The sequence below is a fragment of the Onychomys torridus genome, chromosome 1, assembly GCF_903995425.1.
Source record: "Onychomys torridus chromosome 1, mOncTor1.1, whole genome shotgun sequence".
In the NCBI taxonomy this organism is placed as follows: Eukaryota; Metazoa; Chordata; class Mammalia; order Rodentia; family Cricetidae; genus Onychomys; species Onychomys torridus.
In genome coordinates, this window is record NC_050443.1 from 92098828 (window position 1) to 92116150 (window position 17323).

Here is a 17323-nt window from a genome sequence, read left to right on the forward strand (position 1 = left end):
CTACTTTCTAAGTCCTGCCTGTTGAAACTGACTTGTTTTTCGGCAATCTTCATCCCCATTCCCAGCACCCCTTCCCAAAGGACAGTCGTGAATGACTTGTTTAATTCAATAAATCAAGCCGGAGCACTGACAGCCCAGTGTTCAGGTAGAGACAGGAAAAGACAAGTTCTAAGGAAAGCCACATCCTTCACTGGTTCCTCGCAGTCATGAGTGGAAAACAGTTCCTACAAATCATTCTGAATTTGCACTACTCTGTTCCTCCAGGGTGGTCTGAATGCTAAGAATTACCAGAAATTTCAAAGATATTTATCTCCTGGAAAGGACTGGCATTCTCCCTAAATTATTCCCATCCGTTCTGTTTGGTTATCTCTTGCTTAGACAATGGCCTGTGTTTGTGAGGTCTGCGGTACAGAGACTGGGTCAACTTCTCTAGAAATAAAACCAGAAGTATCTTCCTTTTAAATCAGCCCTCTGGTTCCAGAGCCCCTCCTGCCTCCTACCAGAGTCACCTGGGTCCATCCACGCTCTTAGGATAGTGAAGGAACATGGACTAGAGCAGGTGGTAGATCTGCGTGTCCAGATGGACTTGGAGTCCCAGATGCCTTATGGTTAGAAATGAATGTTGCAAGAACCTGACAAACCCTGATCCGCCAACTCAGGGCTTCAGCCAAATGAATGGCTTTGCCGCCCCCTGGTGGCTTAATGGAGTTTCTGCACTTGGGGGGAAAAAGGATCGAGGTATAGATCATTTTTTACTTCCTTTCTCTGTGTTGTGTTTTGGGAAGTTTTGTTGCAAATGAGGCACAGTATTGTCAGGAACCATGATGAGAAATTTCTTCTTTTTCCTTTTTTTTTTCTGTTTTGGTTTTTCGAGACAGTGTTTCTCTGTGTAGTCTTGAGCCTTCCTGGAACTCGCTTTGGAGACCAGACTGGCCTCAAACTCACAAAGATCCACCTGTCTCTGCCTCCCGAGTGCTGGGATTAAAGGCGTGCTCCACCACCACCTGGCTTATGAGCACTTTCTTTACCATAAGTGAGGTTAAAAACACCTGTTCCTGTGCCCTCGTCCCATGCACCACACTCTCTCAAAGCATTTCTCCATGTGGCCACTTATTTTTAATTTTGCTTGTGTGAGTTATCTGTTCATAACTTTACTGACAATTTTCAGTTATGCTGGATTGGAACATTTTTTTTTAAGAGATGCTGTTTTTCTTGGGACCAGAGGTGTTATGATTTGTGTCTTAGATGTACCCTAAAAAGCTAAAGGCTTGGTTTCCAGCTTAAGCACTCAAGGGAAGTGATGGAAACTTCAGGAGTCGGGAAGAAGGTAGGCCTGTGGAGGTCTGTACTTGGAAGGTATATTAGCACCCAGCCACCCACTACCTCCTCCTTATGGCCCCACCACGATGTACTATGAGTCACAGCCCCACAGAAACATGGTCAAGTGACCATGGCCTGGAATCTCTGACACCATGAGCCGAAAGGAGACTTTTTTCCTCTAAGATGTCTTTCTCAGTTTTGTCTTGTCACAGTGATGGAAAACTGGAACAAGACGGGCCACAAGGATTTTCAATTTCAGAATATTTGTGGATAGATATAATGACATATGTTGGGGACAGGCCCCAAGTCTCAACATGCAACATGTTTCACGTACACCTTTTATACTTGGATAAGTTTGCACAGTATCTTAATGTATCTGAAATTTGACTGTAACCCATCACATGGGGTCAAGAGTGGAATTCTCCTTTTGGGTTTCATGACTGCTCAGAAAGTCTCAGGTTTATGGCTTTTAAGATTTGTAATACTAAGCATGTGCCATTCTTTTTATTATACAGAGGTTTTAATTGATGTATAATTCCTTTGCAGTTGCTTTTCTTGTTTCAAATCTAAGTAAGACAGGTAACATTTAACAAAAGTTTTAATCAAATGTTTGATATTTTCTATAATCTAAATGTTATCTGATTCTAGAGCTATTGTTTACTGTATGGTGTTTGGTGTGAATCCAGTATTGTTATTATAGTGGTCTGACACCCTTGGTGACTAGTCTTTCCTCTCAGGCTCCCTTGAGTAGACTACTTCATACAGGGCAGTTTCTAGATTCTCCATTTTGGGTCACTAATTCCTATCCTGTCTTACTTTGATTATCATATTATTTTTAATTTGATTTGTCAAATACTCTGCCATGTAATAAGTCCATATCAATTCTCTCTGCTTTAAAATAAAAAGAGTTCAAATTTAAATCCTAGATAAAAGAAAATTAGGACACCAAATTGGCAAAATGTCATATCTTGGAAGACCTGGAATCTAAAAGAGCATAAATAAGAACTTGATTAAAGTTCGATTAAATTAAAGAGCCCTAGGCCTGGCTAGCATTTCCTGAGAAAAGGCTTATCCACTTCATTATTTTAAATAAGCTTTTTATAAGAGAAATAATAAATACTTTGAAGTGACCTTTAATTAAATTTGAAGGTCAAAGGAAATAGAAAAGCTCTACATTCATTTCCTAGATTAATTCATTTATTTCAACAAACATTTGGAAGGAGCTCACTGCATGCTAAGGTCTCTTACCAGGCAGGGAAATAGAGCTGAAATAACAAATTTAAAAAAAAAAAAAAAAAAGGCCTCTACTCTATTGGTACCGAATGGGGAAGAGAGACATTAAACAAGAAATTCTGAGTGATGCATCAGGTCAGCAAGCAGTTTGGGGGAGCAGAGAAAAGGTCTCTCATGGAAGCACTATACAGCCTGGGGGAAATTTTCTTGTCCTGTATAAGAGAAAGTGGCAAGGTGTGTCTAAAGATGTTTTTAAAAACTTTGCTCCTACACCCTTCTGCATTTGGATGTCTGTCCAGTTTTCCCATCCCTACAGCCCTCACCAGGCCCTGGAAGGTACCGCCCTCGGGCTGTCAGCTCTGTTAGTTGAAAAGGCTTCTGAGTCCTTGTCCTTGAGCAGTGTCTCGGCTATATTTCTTGATGTAACCGAATCCCTGGAAAAAAGCAGCTTAAGAAAGGAAAGGCGTGTTGGCTCCTGGTTTTGGAAGACACAGTTCGTTATAACAGGGAAGGCATGACATCCAGAACATGAGGTGGCTGTCACCATGCATCTGTAGCCAGGAAGCGCAGAGATGCAGCCTGGTGCTCAGCTCGCTTCCCCTTTCTTCCCTTTTGTACTGAGTCAGGGGTGCCAGCCTGTGGATGACGCTCCCCACCTTGAGGGAGATCCTCAATGAGTCTTCTCTAGAAACAGCTTGGAGAACACTCAGATCCTGCTGTCCTAGGTGGTTACCGGCCCAGTTAAGTTGTTAGGAAGATCAACCATCACACAAACTTATGTCTGTGAGGTACACAAGTACCAGTTTGTGCCGGATTGGTGTCAGGGAGGTTCCTAATGCTCTAGATTCCTCGGTAGAGCTGTATTTGTCTCCCTAGGTTGTCACTATGAGTCACATCACTTGTGGGGTTCAGGATATGAATAACTATCTCTGAAATGACACTCTGAGGAAGTTGGGGGGACCATTTATGTGGCAATGGAGGAGGGCTACATCCCAAGGGACTGCTGGACAGGCATTGTAAAACAGGCCAGCCACTTGATATGAGGCTGGACAGGCAGTGCCACAGGTCCCAGACTGGAGGCACTATGGAAGCTGGGAGCATAAGTTCCCTCAGGAGCTTCTTAAAGAAATCTGCTGAGTGCTTGGGGAGATGAGTCAGTCAGTCAAGTGCTTGCCAGGAAAGTACAAGGACCAGAATCCACATTTTTAAAATGTCAGCTGTGGTTACCACATGCTTATAATCCCAACACTAGGGAGGGGGAAATAGGCAGATAATTGGGGCTTCCTAGCCAGTCAGCCTAGCCTACTTAGTGAGTTCTAGGACACTGAGAGATCTTATATGAAAAAAAAAAAAAAAAAGGCCAGGCAGAGGTGGCACACGCCTTTAATCCCAGAACTCAGGAGGCAGAGCCAGGCGGATCTCTGTGAGTTCGAGGTCAGCCTAGTCTACAGAGCAAGATCCAGGACAGGCACCAAAACTACACAGAGAAGCCCTGTCTCCAAAAACAATAACAACAACAAAAAATAGACAGCACGTGAGAAACACACACACACACACACACACACACACACACACACACACACACACACGTACGTTCACCAGCACACATGTAACACAAAGAAGTTGTTAAAACCACTGATGCACAATCCATAGGAATTCATAAGGAGCTTGAGAAAAGGAAACTAAGTCCCCATCTGTGCCAATCATTGAGAAAGGCAGGCATGTCTTCAGGTGCTGTCTTAGGTACTGTTCTAACACCGTGACAAAACACCATGACCAAATCAACCTACAGAAGCATTTCACTGGAGACTTGCTTACAGTTTCAGGGGTTAGTCCCCCATCACCATGGTGGGGAGTGGAATGACAAGCAGGAGTGATGCTAGAGCAATGGCTGAGAGCCCTGGTCCCAAATAAGGAAGCAGAGAGAGGAAAACTGGGCTTGGTTTGGGCTTTTGAAACCTCAGAGCCCACCCCCAGTAACATACCACCTCCAACACTGGCCATATCTCCTAATCCTTGGTAAACAGTTCCACTCTGATGAGCAAACATTCAAATAGATGAGCCTATGGGGGCCATTTGTATTCAAATACACAGGTAATAGGAGCTTTGAGACCCAAAAATGGTGAGCAGGATTTTCCCAGATCTGGAGTCAATAAGGCCAATTCAGTCACCACCAGATACAGATGTTCAGCTGGCCCACTGGGGTCCTCCATAACTGGAGAGCACCAATAAAGCCCACCCCTGAGGAGATCCCCCCCAAAAAAGAAATTGTTAGGAAGCCATTTTAATCATAAGTCTGAGGTGGTGGTGGCACACACCTTTAATCCCAGCACTTGGGAGACAGAGGCAGGTGGATCTCTGAGTTGAGACCAGCCTGGTCTACAAAGTAAATTCCTGGACATCCAGGGATACACAGAGAAACCCTGTCTCAACAAAAAAGAAAAAGACAATTATAGGTCTGACTACAGAGACCTGCAGAACATGTGGGAACAGACAGACTACAGGCCCTGCCTCAGTCAGTGGGTTGGAAAGGCTCCTGGAGATGACACATGAAAGCTTTTGAGCTACAGGAGATCACCTACAGTGCTTGTTAAAACAAATGACTGAGCCCTACCCAACACCCCTAATTCACCAAATCTATGTGGGACCAATTAACCTTCATTTCTGGTAAGTTCCCAGGGATGCCAAGGACCCAGACTTTCCAAAGTGCTGTAGTACAGAAATAAATGCCAGGGCCTTGCTCCCAGGCTGGCCTGGCCAGGCACAGGATGCTTCTGAGAGCGTGGGGCTTGGGGAACAACATCTGGCCCTTGTTGCCTGCAGGTGCTGAAGCCAGGCTTAGACTTTGGCTCCATTCATGTTCTAGACCCTCAACTGGTAACAACCACAGTAGGAAATCTACTCAGAAAAGCCTTTCCCACCCCTTTCCTGATATCACATTGAGCCCACAGTTTTCCTCTCAGCAACAGAGTAAGCTAGTATATCTTACCCAAAATGCCCTGGACCAGAGGATTTTCCAATTTCACATTTTGAAAACTGTATAACATTTACAATTTACAAATACATAATGATGTATCTTGGGGATGGAATCCAGGTCTAAACATGAGCTCATTTGTTTCACATACACCTTATAACACAGCCTGAAGATAACTTAGCACAATGTTTCATTAATTTTTTTAATTAGCATACAAAACTACTGAGTTTCCTTATGGCATTTTCATATTCTTGTACACTTTATTCAAACTCCTCCCATTCCCCCATGGCTCCCTCGCCACCTCTGCCTGGTTCCTCACTAGTCCTGGCCTTCTGTTCTCATGACACATGTAGAATTACTTCCTCCTCCCCTCCTTACCCTCTTCCCTCATGATCCCCTTTCTAACTTCATGACCTACACAGACACAAACCACCACACACACAACTATACACATATAGACACTCCCCACACACAGACCACAGGCACAAGCACACGCATGTATATCATTTTAAATCTAGATTCCACAGATAAGAGGAAACTGCAGAATTTGTGAGTTTGGCTTATTTCGTTTAACATAATGCTTTCTGGTTCTATCCATTTTCCTGCAAATGTCATTACTGAATAAAAGTTTACTGTGTATCAGTTACCCATCCCTCTGTTGCTGGACATCTAGACTGGTGCCATTCCCTGGCTGCTGCACATTTTCTAAGAATTTTGTGCACGCAGCTACTTCATGATACACAATTTTCTGTCCGTGGCATTGTGTCAGCACCCAAGCTGCTTTGGAATTTGGAGTATCCCAGCTTTGGGGTTTTCAGAACAAAGATGTTAAACCTGTGATTGTAATCAAAGCAGAGATGCCGAGCTGAATTAAGCACACTGTGCAGGAGAGCTGGCTAATTACCCACTATAACCCTCTGATACAGACATGTGATCCCCATTTTAAAGATTTGGACGCTGGGGCCAGAGAGATGCTGTACAAGCAAGAGGACTTGAGTTCAGGCCCTCCAGAGCTCATATAAAAGCTGGGCATGGCTGTGTGTGCCTATAAGCCTGTAACTGAGGAAGCAGAAACCAGTGGGTCCTGGAAGCTCACTGGACAGCAAATTTAGCCAAAATGGTGAGCCTGGGTTGAAAGAGAGATGCTATCTTAAACAATCAGATGGATAGTGATAGAGGAAGATACCTAACATGGTAGAGGTACATGCATCCACAGATATGTGCACATACAACACACACAAATAAAATAATATCTGAAAAATGATTTGGACACTCAGATAGGGAGGAGGCTGAGTTTGCTCAAAGGCACACAGCTCTACGGGATGGTGTCAGGACCTTCACCTAAGCTTTCCTCCCCTCTGCTTGTTGATTGGTTCCATATGTCTGCCAAGGGCCAATGATCTAATTCTGTGGGGCCCACTGGGTCCAGAGTCATCACTATCTGGGCTAGGTGAAGGTAGGCAGAAGCACAGATCTCAGCAGAAGCCACGGGATCTTTCAAAACAGCAAAAGCTGACCAACTACCAGATGGAATGAACAGATCAGGCGGTGACTAGCCAAGGATTTTCCCACAGCTAGTGGCCTGAGACTGCAGAGTCATGCCAAGATGCCTTTAAGCCTTAGGCCCCTGCTATGCATGCCTCCAAGCTCATTCACCCCAATGCACTTTCATTGCCTTTCAACAAAACAGGATCATAAGTCTACCCCTACAGGATCTCCATGAAAGGAAAATGGAATCAGGTGGGTCTGTCACCTAGAATGTGCTAAGAGAATGTGACTCTTCCACCCCAATCCCTTCTGTGAGCCACCTCCATCATCTCTTGCAATGTAGCCTCTCCTGAGACCTTGAACCTGAGGAGATGGAGGTTGAAGAGTTGCTCCTGATAGCTGGAGTCTGGAGACATTATTTCCAGGCACTGGAACATTTAGCCAAAGGTTTCTGGCTCTCCATCTCAACTGGTAACCAGGGCAACCAGATGAGTATGCCCTAATGCCAGGCAGGTCCTTGCCTTGGGTGGTTTCTTAAGGTAAACAGAGGCAGAAGGCACTGGAAGACCTTTGGCACTCTGGAGATCTCAACTGAGTGGGCAGGAGGAGAATTTAGGAGTTGATAATGGAAAGAACATTGACCTTGAGCTCATGTTTGTGTGGGTCATTGTCTCCATTCTATTCTGCCCCTTAATGTTGTGACTCTGGACAAGTTCCATGACTCTCTTGAAGAAGACAGAATCAATAATCCTTACCTTAGTTCTGTTGTAAAGATGAAATGAAGATATGTCTTGGGACTTTGGAGAGCAGTTACTGTTTGCAAAGCTCATCTCACATCCTAAATAGCTGGGGACACACACATACACACACACACACACACACACACACACACACACACACACACACACACACATTTCCCAGAGCTTTACAGTGCAGTGAGAGATGCATCAGTCCATAACTGAGCAAATAAATCATACTTGGAAATGCTACAGTGGTGTTTAAAAATGGACAGTGTGAGACATCCATCTTTGTCCAACAGGTAGGCTCAGAAGAGAAATGAGCATAAACCAAGGATGCTTGAGGAGTCTGCCCCCTCTCTGACACTCTGAGTTTCTAACCACAGCCAGGCACACAGCCCCCAAGTATGTGTGCAGCCCATCCTGAATGTGATAGCCTCTCTATTTGGTTTCTAGGAGAGCAGCACCCTCAGCTGAATTCTCAGTGGACAGGACACGCCACTTAATGTCCTTCTTGACCATGATGGGCCCCAGTCCTGACTGGAATGTGGGCCTATCTGCAGAGGATCTGTGCACCAAGGAGTGTGGCTGGGTCCAGAAAGTGGTGCAGGACCTGATCCCCTGGGATGCTGGCACTGACAGCGGGGTGACCTATGAGGTAGGTGTGTGCCCACAGTGGAAGGCAGACCTCCTTAGCAAGCCCTTCTGGTCTGCCCTATTCTAGGTGTCCTGGGAAAGGAAGTGGGTGTGACTCAGCTATGTACTAGAAGTCCTTTGTGGCCAGCATTGTTCTATGTACCAGCTGCATTAAAGTCTGGAGCCATCACAAGGCCTGAAAGGTGGCTAAGTGGTTAAGACCACTTGTTGTTATTGTAAAGGATTAGTTCAGTTCCCAGCCTCTGCAAGGCAGCTAACAAATATCTGTAACTCCATTTCCAGAGGATCTAACCCCCTCTTCATCTAACATCCATGGGTACCAGGCACACAGGTGGCGTACGTATATGCATTCAGGCAAAAAAAGGAAAACTTAAACATATAAACTACATAAATCTTTTTAAAAGATATTTTTAAAGTCTGGAGGTATCCAGAAAACCAGTAGGAGAGGGATAGGGAGACAGCTAAGTCAGTGAAGTTCTTGTTGGGCAAACAAGAGGAGCTGAGTCAGTTCCCCAAAACGAAGGTAAAAAAAAGTTAGGCATGCAGCACATGCTTTGTAATCCTAGTGTGGGGAGGGAAAAACAGGGGGATCCCCAGAGCTTGCTGGCCAGCTGGACTAGCCCACTCTGCAAGTCCCTAACCACTGAGACACCCTGGTTCAAAAAGCAAGGTGGAGAGTATCTGAAGAATGATACCCAAAGTGGACCTCTGGCCTCCACACAGGTGTACACATGCTCCTGTACTCACAGGTGTTCACATTCACACACACACACACACACACACACACACACACACACACACACGGAAATGCATGAGAGAGCAATCACTCAGAACACTGTGATTTTTCCAGGCAGATCTAGCCAATGCCCTAATTTGTAAATGTTTTTGCTTTAATGCTATGTTGTTGTTGTTCGGTTTGGAGGTTTGTGTAGAACCCAGGGCCTTGCCTATACTGAGCGAGTGTTCTACAACTAAGCTGCATTCCCAGCCCTTGCTTTGTTTTTTTGTTTTAGACATGTTCTCACTATGTAGCCCAGGCTAGCATCAGACTCACCATCCCCCACTATCCAAGCCTGCCACACTCATCCATTCTGTCTAGAGTATGTCTGGGGCTGCCTTCTCACAGCAATGGCTGAGCTGAGTAGTCATCAGACACAGTGTGACTCACATCTGACCAGACACAAGAACAGTTAGCTGCCTGGTCCAGCAGAAAAAGCCTTGGATCCAGGTCAAGCTGGCTCAGCCACTTCTAAGCTTGAATGACCTCTTTGGAACTTGGCTCCTCCAGTCAGGCACAAACTTTCAGTGCATGTGCAAGCTTTTAAGCATAGGTTTATGGATTTCCAAGCACAGGATCTACAAAAGTGGAATTCCACAAATATAATTACACTTTTTAAAAGATTTATTTATTTTATGTATATAAGTGCTCTATGTGCATGTGCACCTTTATGCCAGAAGAGGGCATCAGATCCCACTGTAGATGGCTGTGAGCCACTATGTGGTTGCTCAAAATTGAACTCTGGACCTCTGGAAGATCAGCCAGTGCTCTTAACTGCTGAGCCTTCTCTCCAGCCCTAGTTACACTTCTTAAATTCCAACCAGAGCAATGTTCTGTATTTGATTTCCAGGATCAATCAATCAATCTCTCTCTCTCTCTCTCTCTCTCTCTCTCTCTCTCACACACACACACACACACACACACACACAATCAGAGTTTTTGTTCTAATCCACAATAAACAAATTGGTCTGAGGCTTTTCCTATTGTATTTTTGATGTCCTCTGTTTTATTCCCACAGTCACCAAACAAGCCCACAATTCCTCAGGAAAAAATCCGACCTCTGACCAGTCTGGACCATCCTCAGAGTCCTTTCTATGACCCAGAAGGTGGGTCCATCACACAAGTGGCCAGAGTTGTCATCGAGAGAATCGCCCGGAAGGTACCATGAAGAAGGCCAGTGTGCCTATCCACCTTTCTAGGGTCGCTAGGGTTTCTAGCAGGAAGCACCTCTGGATATGGGATTTCTGGGCCTTCTGAAGTTTCCAGTATGAAAATTATCTTTTTAGATGTAAATTAGTAAATGCAACCCAGAGTGAAGCCAGGTTCAAATGAATGATTTGATTCAAGCAGATTAGTTTATCATAAGTTCTATAGTCTATGGTGATATTTTATTTTACTGAAATGTGATTTTTATTTGTATGTTAATAAATAAAGTTGCCTGGGGGTCAGAGGTAATAGCAAGCCATAGCAGAAGCTGGGCGGTAGTGGTGCATGCCTTTAATCCCAGCCCTTGGGAGGCAGAGCTAGGCGGGTCTCTGTGTGTTCAAGGATATAGCCAGCATGGAGACACACGCCTTTAATCTCAATACCAACCTTAGAAGACCTGGAGGTCTGTACAGACAGGCAGTGATGAGGAGGTCATGTGGCTGGGTTTACAACCAATGAGAAGGCAGAACAGAAAGTAAATAAAAGGACAGACACACAGGAAGTAGGCCTCTTGTGGAGGGGAAGGACAACAGCAGCAGTAAGGGTAAGAAAAGGTTATCAGCTCTTAGCTATTGCTCTGATCTCTTGAGCTTTTAACTCTGCAGTTGGCTCTGTGGTTCTTATTTAATAAGACTGTTCATCTACAATAGTCAGTTGTTAGTGTCTGCCATGGTCAGGCTATCTGTGTAGTCAATGCTTTTTTCTTGCATTTCTTTTCATTTAAGCTGTACATGTTGGACCAGAACTCTGCCATCACATGGGTTTGGTGCCAAGGAAACATCAGATTTAGGTATTCCATCTCTCCCTTGAACATTCTCTTTTCTCAAATGTACACTCTCCATTTCTTTTGCAGGGAGAACAATGCAACATTGTACCTGACAATGTGGATGACATTGTGGCTGACCTGGCTCCAGAAGAGAAAGACGAAGGTATGCTGTTCTCCATTGTTGACAACATAAATTGACATGACCAGGTGTCTCTGACTCGGTGTTCCCATCTCTGAAATAACCAGGATGCCTGGGGCAGGGGGTGGAGCTCAGTGTATAAGAAAATTGCTGGAGAACTGACATTAGAACTTAACATTAGTTCTCTATTACGGCCATGAACATGGACTTGGGAGGTTTCGCAGTATCCAGGTCACTGTCAGCTCTGATGCTTGTTCTGCCTTCTCAGGTGGACACAAGTCCATCCACCCATCATCAAGGACAGAAGCCCAGGCCCAAAAGGCAGAGCCTTGGTTTTTATGTTTCCTCACAGAACCTAGACTTCCTGAGTCTGTAACCTTGACAGGAAGCTAACCTTCCCATCTCTCTCCCCTCAACTATGAAATGGGCATAATAACAGACTCTGCCTCCAAGAAAATGAGAATCAACAGGCTCAATTAAGTAAGGTTCCTAAGGATGCCAGCACAGGGTGGCTTTGGGAGCTAACACCCATGGGTGGAGCCAATGGGAAGGAGAAGCTGCAAAGGAGCTTTGAGCTTCTCAAAACTGCCCATGAAATGCCCACATTCTTGGAAACAATGTCTGCCAAGGGCAGGGCGGAGATGAGAAGATACACACATGGAAAAGGATCTTACAGGAAGAGAACAGTTACCATTCATTACATAGTTACCAACAGGATGTTGGAACATCATTTTCTTTTCTTTTTTTTAAAATATTTCATGTTCAATGGTGTTTTGCCTATATGTATATCCACGTGAGGGTGCCAGATCCCCTGAAACTGGACTTACTGGCAGTTGTTAGCTGCCATGGAGGTGCTGAGAATTGAACCCAGGTCTTTTGGAAGGGTAGTCAGTGTTCTTAACTGCTGAGCCACCTCTCCAGCCCCTGGAACATCATGTCTCAAGGGAAGAAAATGTCTTCTGTCCCTGGAACACACAGACAAACCTTCATGCAGATAGCCAGTCATGGCTTCCACAGGCTCCCAGGGACAACATGTCAAACACTCTTTGCAGACGACACCCCTGAAACCTGCATCTATTCCAACTGGTCTCCGTGGTCGGCCTGCAGCTCCTCCACCTGTGAAAAGGGCAAGCGGATGCGGCAGCGCATGCTGAAGGCCCAGCTGGACCTCAGTGTCCCCTGCCCTGACACCCAGGACTTTCAGCCCTGCATGGGCCCTGGCTGCAGCGATGAAGGTAAGGCAAGGTTTAGGCCAGCTGGAGAAGATGGGAAGAGAGACCCTTCACCCCGGGCCCTTTCACCGAGCCAGGCAGCATTCCCAGAGTGGTCTCATGGTCAACAAAAGCCCAAGCGGAGCAAAAGCCTCCTACAGTATCTTGAGGCCTCTGCACACACACAACCCATCACGTGATAACCAATTCCCAAGGCTCACCACCTTCTCCCTCCATGTGTCACTTGTGTGTCACCTAGACCAAGGTACCTGTCAGAACATTAGGGGAAGGCTCACTGGGACTCAAAGGAGTTAGTCAGGGGTGGCTTGACTCATGTACTTCATGGGCCCCTAGGTGGAGAGTGATCTACTTTCTCTTGCTAGGCCCCACTTCCTAAAGTCTCCCCAACACCCCCAACCACCACAAAATACTGTTAGAAGTAAGTTTGGGGTCACAAAAAAGAGCGCCATTCTGACTTAGGCGTCTCGACAATGCAGACTTTACTCTTGCTCCAGGGTGTGCCCAGGAAGCGTGAACAGACAGGAAGCACAATTCATTTTTATTCTAACTCAGGTGATGGCTGTGCCTTTTCCCCATTGACTGGGGTCCAACCTCACAATCTTACTCAGTCGGCTAGTCTGAAAAGAATCGATGCATAGGAGCTAGAGGAAGGAGAGAGGGGTCCCTTCTCCAGACCATCAAATTCCTAGGATAGAGCAGGGGGCCTTTGAGTAAACAAAGGTTTTACTGGGTCCATAGGATTAACATATTTGTATAAAAGTCTTAAAGGTAGGGGAAATAAAGGTTATAATTCCTTATTCTGAACACAAATTGTATAGTATAGAACTATAGAAAAGACTCATATTTGATATTTCTTACAATACCACCAGCAGCTGGGACCAAATGGTCACTACATGAGCTGTGGGGGACAGTTCACATTCAGTCACAGCACGCACACACACCAGCCATGGGATATAACATACACATCTGCAGAAGCAGCAGACAGATGTTTTGTGACAAACTACTACTGACAAGTAGCCCAATTCTGACCCTTAACTCGGCTGCATTTTCCTTCTTTCCTCCCTCTCATTTTCTTCCTCCCTGCCCTCCCCCCTTTTTGGGGGGTTTGGGAATTTGAGAAAGTTCCTCACCATATAGCCCAGGCCAGCCTAGAGCTCACTCTATAGCTCCATGCTGGTCACGATCCCCCTGCCTCAGCCACTTGAGTGCTGAGATCACAGCTAGCTGGGCTTGCAAATGCTCTTAAGTAGTTGTCATTCCCGGGACCTCTTCCAAATCTCACCTAAGCCTACCACAACAGACTGCTTGCTTCACGTAGGGACCTTGAGGCTTATTGCTTATATTCTCCAGCTCTGTCAGAAACTGTCAAAGGTCAGGCTTGATCTCTGCAAGTTTGCAAAACCTATGTCACTACACATAGCTTTCAAGATTGCAGGGCGATGATTGCTGGGCAAAGGGCAGCAGCCTGCTTCTGCATGACTCTTCTCTGCCTCTATGGGTCTATGCTGCTTTCCATTCATATTCTGAGGAGAAGGGTGGCCGTGGCACGGCTATTCAGGCTGGATGGTGCCTGGAACAAAGACAAGCAATTCCAAGCAGAGGCTAGCTAAAACAGCACACTCCTGCCTGACACTTACTGGCTTTTCCTGGTAGCAGGCTGGCCTGCCTCTCAGGGCTTTACCCCCACATGGTTCATTGCTAGCCATCTGGGTCTCAAATAGGGCACCATGGAGAAGAACAAATCCTGTTATAGACAAACCTACAAGGAGACAGGGAAAAGGAACTGTCAACACTGAGGCTCCTTTTGAGGACAAGAGCTAGGGAACTAATGCCAGTAGTGGAGCTGAAGTCTCTAAGGATAGACTAAGACTCCACCACAGGAAAGTGGCCACTATTATATCCAGGAAGACACCCCCAGGAGGTATGACAGTTCTAAATCGCTGGGCCTATTCCTTGGACCTGGTGCACATGCTCCACTTCTTAAATGCCTCTCTTCCCAGAGTCAGAGTGCTCTGTACCAACCCCAGGTTCTTTTCTGCTCCTCCTGAGCATGCTCAGTGTGTTGCAGATGGCTCCACCTGTACCATGTCGGAGTGGATCACCTGGTCACCTTGTAGCATCTCATGTGGCATGGGCATGAGGTCCCGGGAGAGGTACGTGAAGCAGTTCCCAGAGGACGGCTCGGTGTGCACGCTGCCCACAGAGGAGACTGAGAAGTGCACAGTCAACGAGGAGTGTTGTGAGTGGGAGTGCCCTGCAGGTGGGTGGGGCGAGCAGGTGCACCCCAGCACAAGCTGTACAACTCCAGCTGTATGGACCCCCTAGCTCCCAGCAGCTGCCTGGTGACGGAATGGGGTGAGTGGGATGACTGCAGCGCCACCTGTGGGATGGGCATGAAGAAGCGGCACCGTATGGTCAAGATGAGCCCTGCCGATGGCTCCATGTGCAAGGCTGAGACATCGCAGGCGGAGAAATGCATGATGCCTGAGTGCCGTGAGTGGGTATGGGGAGGGCTTTGGGCAGGGAACCTCAAACGGACAACAGACACCCAAGTGTGCCCCTACTAGGTGGATGAATAGGGGCCAAGAGAAAGCGGGCTCTAGTCTTGTAGGACACTGTCAGGAGCCAGAGGAACCACAGGTGTGACGGATATCCTATCAACTAGACCCAGACAGACAAGCTCCTTGGGGGTGTTCTAAGCACACTGGTGGCTTCTGGATAGAATTCACCTGCAGCTGTGTTCCCTAGAAGCATTTCCCTTGGGGCAATAGAAAGGAATAGTATATTTAGGTAAGACGTGCTTTGGCCGAGTCCAATCCATTCCTGGTTTGTTTGTTTGTGGGGTTGAGACAGGGTTTCATTGTGAAGCCCTGACTGGCCTGGAACTGGCTATGTAGACCAGGCTTGCCCTGAACTCATAGAAAGCCCCCCTGCTCTGCCTCCCAAGTGCTGAGATTAAAAGTGTGCACCACGATGCCCAGCACATTCTTGTTTTATGATGGCCATGTTAGGCGTCGTAAGGTACAACTGTGCCCACTCTATATGCAAATGCTTATGAGTGCACATGTGCACACAAACACACACACACACACACACACACACACACACACACACACACACAGTCTAAGGATTTCAGTTCAGACAAGCAATACTGCAGCACTGAGCCAATTCCTGTCTGGGGCATCAAGTGAGGAGTGTTCTTAGTGAGGCCTTATTAAATCTGTACTAACTATAGATTTAATTAAATTTAGTGACTCCATTAACTCAGTGATTTCTCTGTTGAGAACTTGTGCTCTACTTCACCTGGTATAAGGTCATGACCACCAGCTGGGCCGCAGGAGATACAGGAAGAGTAATAAGCACCATAGGCTGAGAGCCACTTCCTGTCCAGGCTGTTCACTCTGAACCTAGAGTCCAGTTCCATTCTATTCCAGTGGCCAGTGCCGGTGGGGGTTTTATAGTGTCAAGATCAAAGACAACACAGGTGCCTGTTCTCAGTGCCAAACTTGGCTTTTGACCTAGATACCATCCCATGCTTGCTGTCTCCCTGGTCTGAGTGGAGTGACTGTAGCGTAACCTGTGGGAAGGGCATGCGGACCCGCCAGCGGATGCTCAAGTCTCTGGCAGAGCTGGGTGACTGTAACGAGGAACTGGAGCAGGTGGAGAAGTGCATGCTGCCAGAATGCCGTAAGTCCCGGGTCCTGGAAGCCCATCCCTTACCTCCTCCAAAGTTCCTTGGTCCAGTGAGCCCCCAACCAGCTTTGTGCTAATAGTGCCAGTCAGGCTTAGTCGATACATCACTTTGAGGACCGGGATTTGGGTCCCAGAACCCACATAAAAGCCCAGCCAGAAAAGCTGGAATCAGTGCTCTGTAGGTCCAGCAAGAGACCCTCTCTCAGTAAATACAACAGAAAACAATGGAGGAAACACCAGAAACCATCTTTAGGCTTAGACATGCCTGTGCAGACAGATACATATTCCAAAGGACATAGACTGTAAAGATCCTCTAGTGTGACGAGTTTGTCCGGGAGGAAGAGTGGTGTTTGGATCTGTGTTGGCAGAAACTCTTCAATCTCACTGTTGTCTACAAAGCACACAAACACTACGTGACTTGAAAACTAACTGGGAGACTGATACTAAATAGTAGCACAAGTTCATCACCCTCAGTCCTTTCCCTGCCCACCCCACTTACAGGCTTGTCTGACCCATGAACTTTCTGAACCTTCCGATTCTATCCCTGCACCATGTGGTCATTTTATTTACTCCTAACTAGAGGCTGGCATTCAGTCAATTACTCCAGAAGGCTGGTAAGAAGAAGGAAGAAGAAAAAGTCAGGTTCTCAAAAACATCTGCCCACATCTCCCTCTGAAATCTGTAGTCAACAGCCGATATGGCTTATCCTTATCCCTCAATTTCCCAGTCCATATAGCAACAAAACACTTTCTAAGCTCCTCTGACGATTAAAGCCGGCTACTGGCACCAAGTGTGAGCAGGTGCAGACCTGCATCAGAACTCAGCAGCCTCGGGCTTTACTGCCCATACTTAGCACACAGCTACCTCAACGACTGGGCTCTAGAGCCTTCACCGCATGGTGACAGTCACCAATTCAAACAAGTCTTTCTGTTCTCAGGGGCCATTAAAGGGGACCAGGAAATGAACATCTGCAGGGCGCTGTCAGGAGCAAATAGCTCATTTAATCCTCATAGCCTAATTTAAAAGAACTACAATTATCCCCATTTGGCAGACAAGCTCCCTCAGGGAAAGAGGCCGGAAAACACTTTCTGAAAGAGTGT

At 46.3% G+C, this 17323-nt stretch overlaps 1 protein-coding gene across 1 annotated transcript in view; it reads left to right on the top strand.

The window, feature by feature from the left end:
* The window catches only part of Spon1 (spondin 1), a 288479-nt gene that overhangs the window by 266360 nt on the left and 4796 nt on the right, over positions 1 to 17323 (top strand). The window contains exons 8-14 of the mRNA XM_036177304.1: positions 8209 to 8410; positions 10206 to 10346; positions 11247 to 11322; positions 12351 to 12533; positions 14599 to 14769; positions 14856 to 15023; positions 16053 to 16217. Of these exons, the coding sequence (XP_036033197.1) occupies positions 8209 to 8410; positions 10206 to 10346; positions 11247 to 11322; positions 12351 to 12533; positions 14599 to 14769; positions 14856 to 15023; positions 16053 to 16217 (1106 nt within the window). The remainder of the gene's footprint in view (positions 1 to 8208; positions 8411 to 10205; positions 10347 to 11246; positions 11323 to 12350; positions 12534 to 14598; positions 14770 to 14855; positions 15024 to 16052; positions 16218 to 17323) is intronic.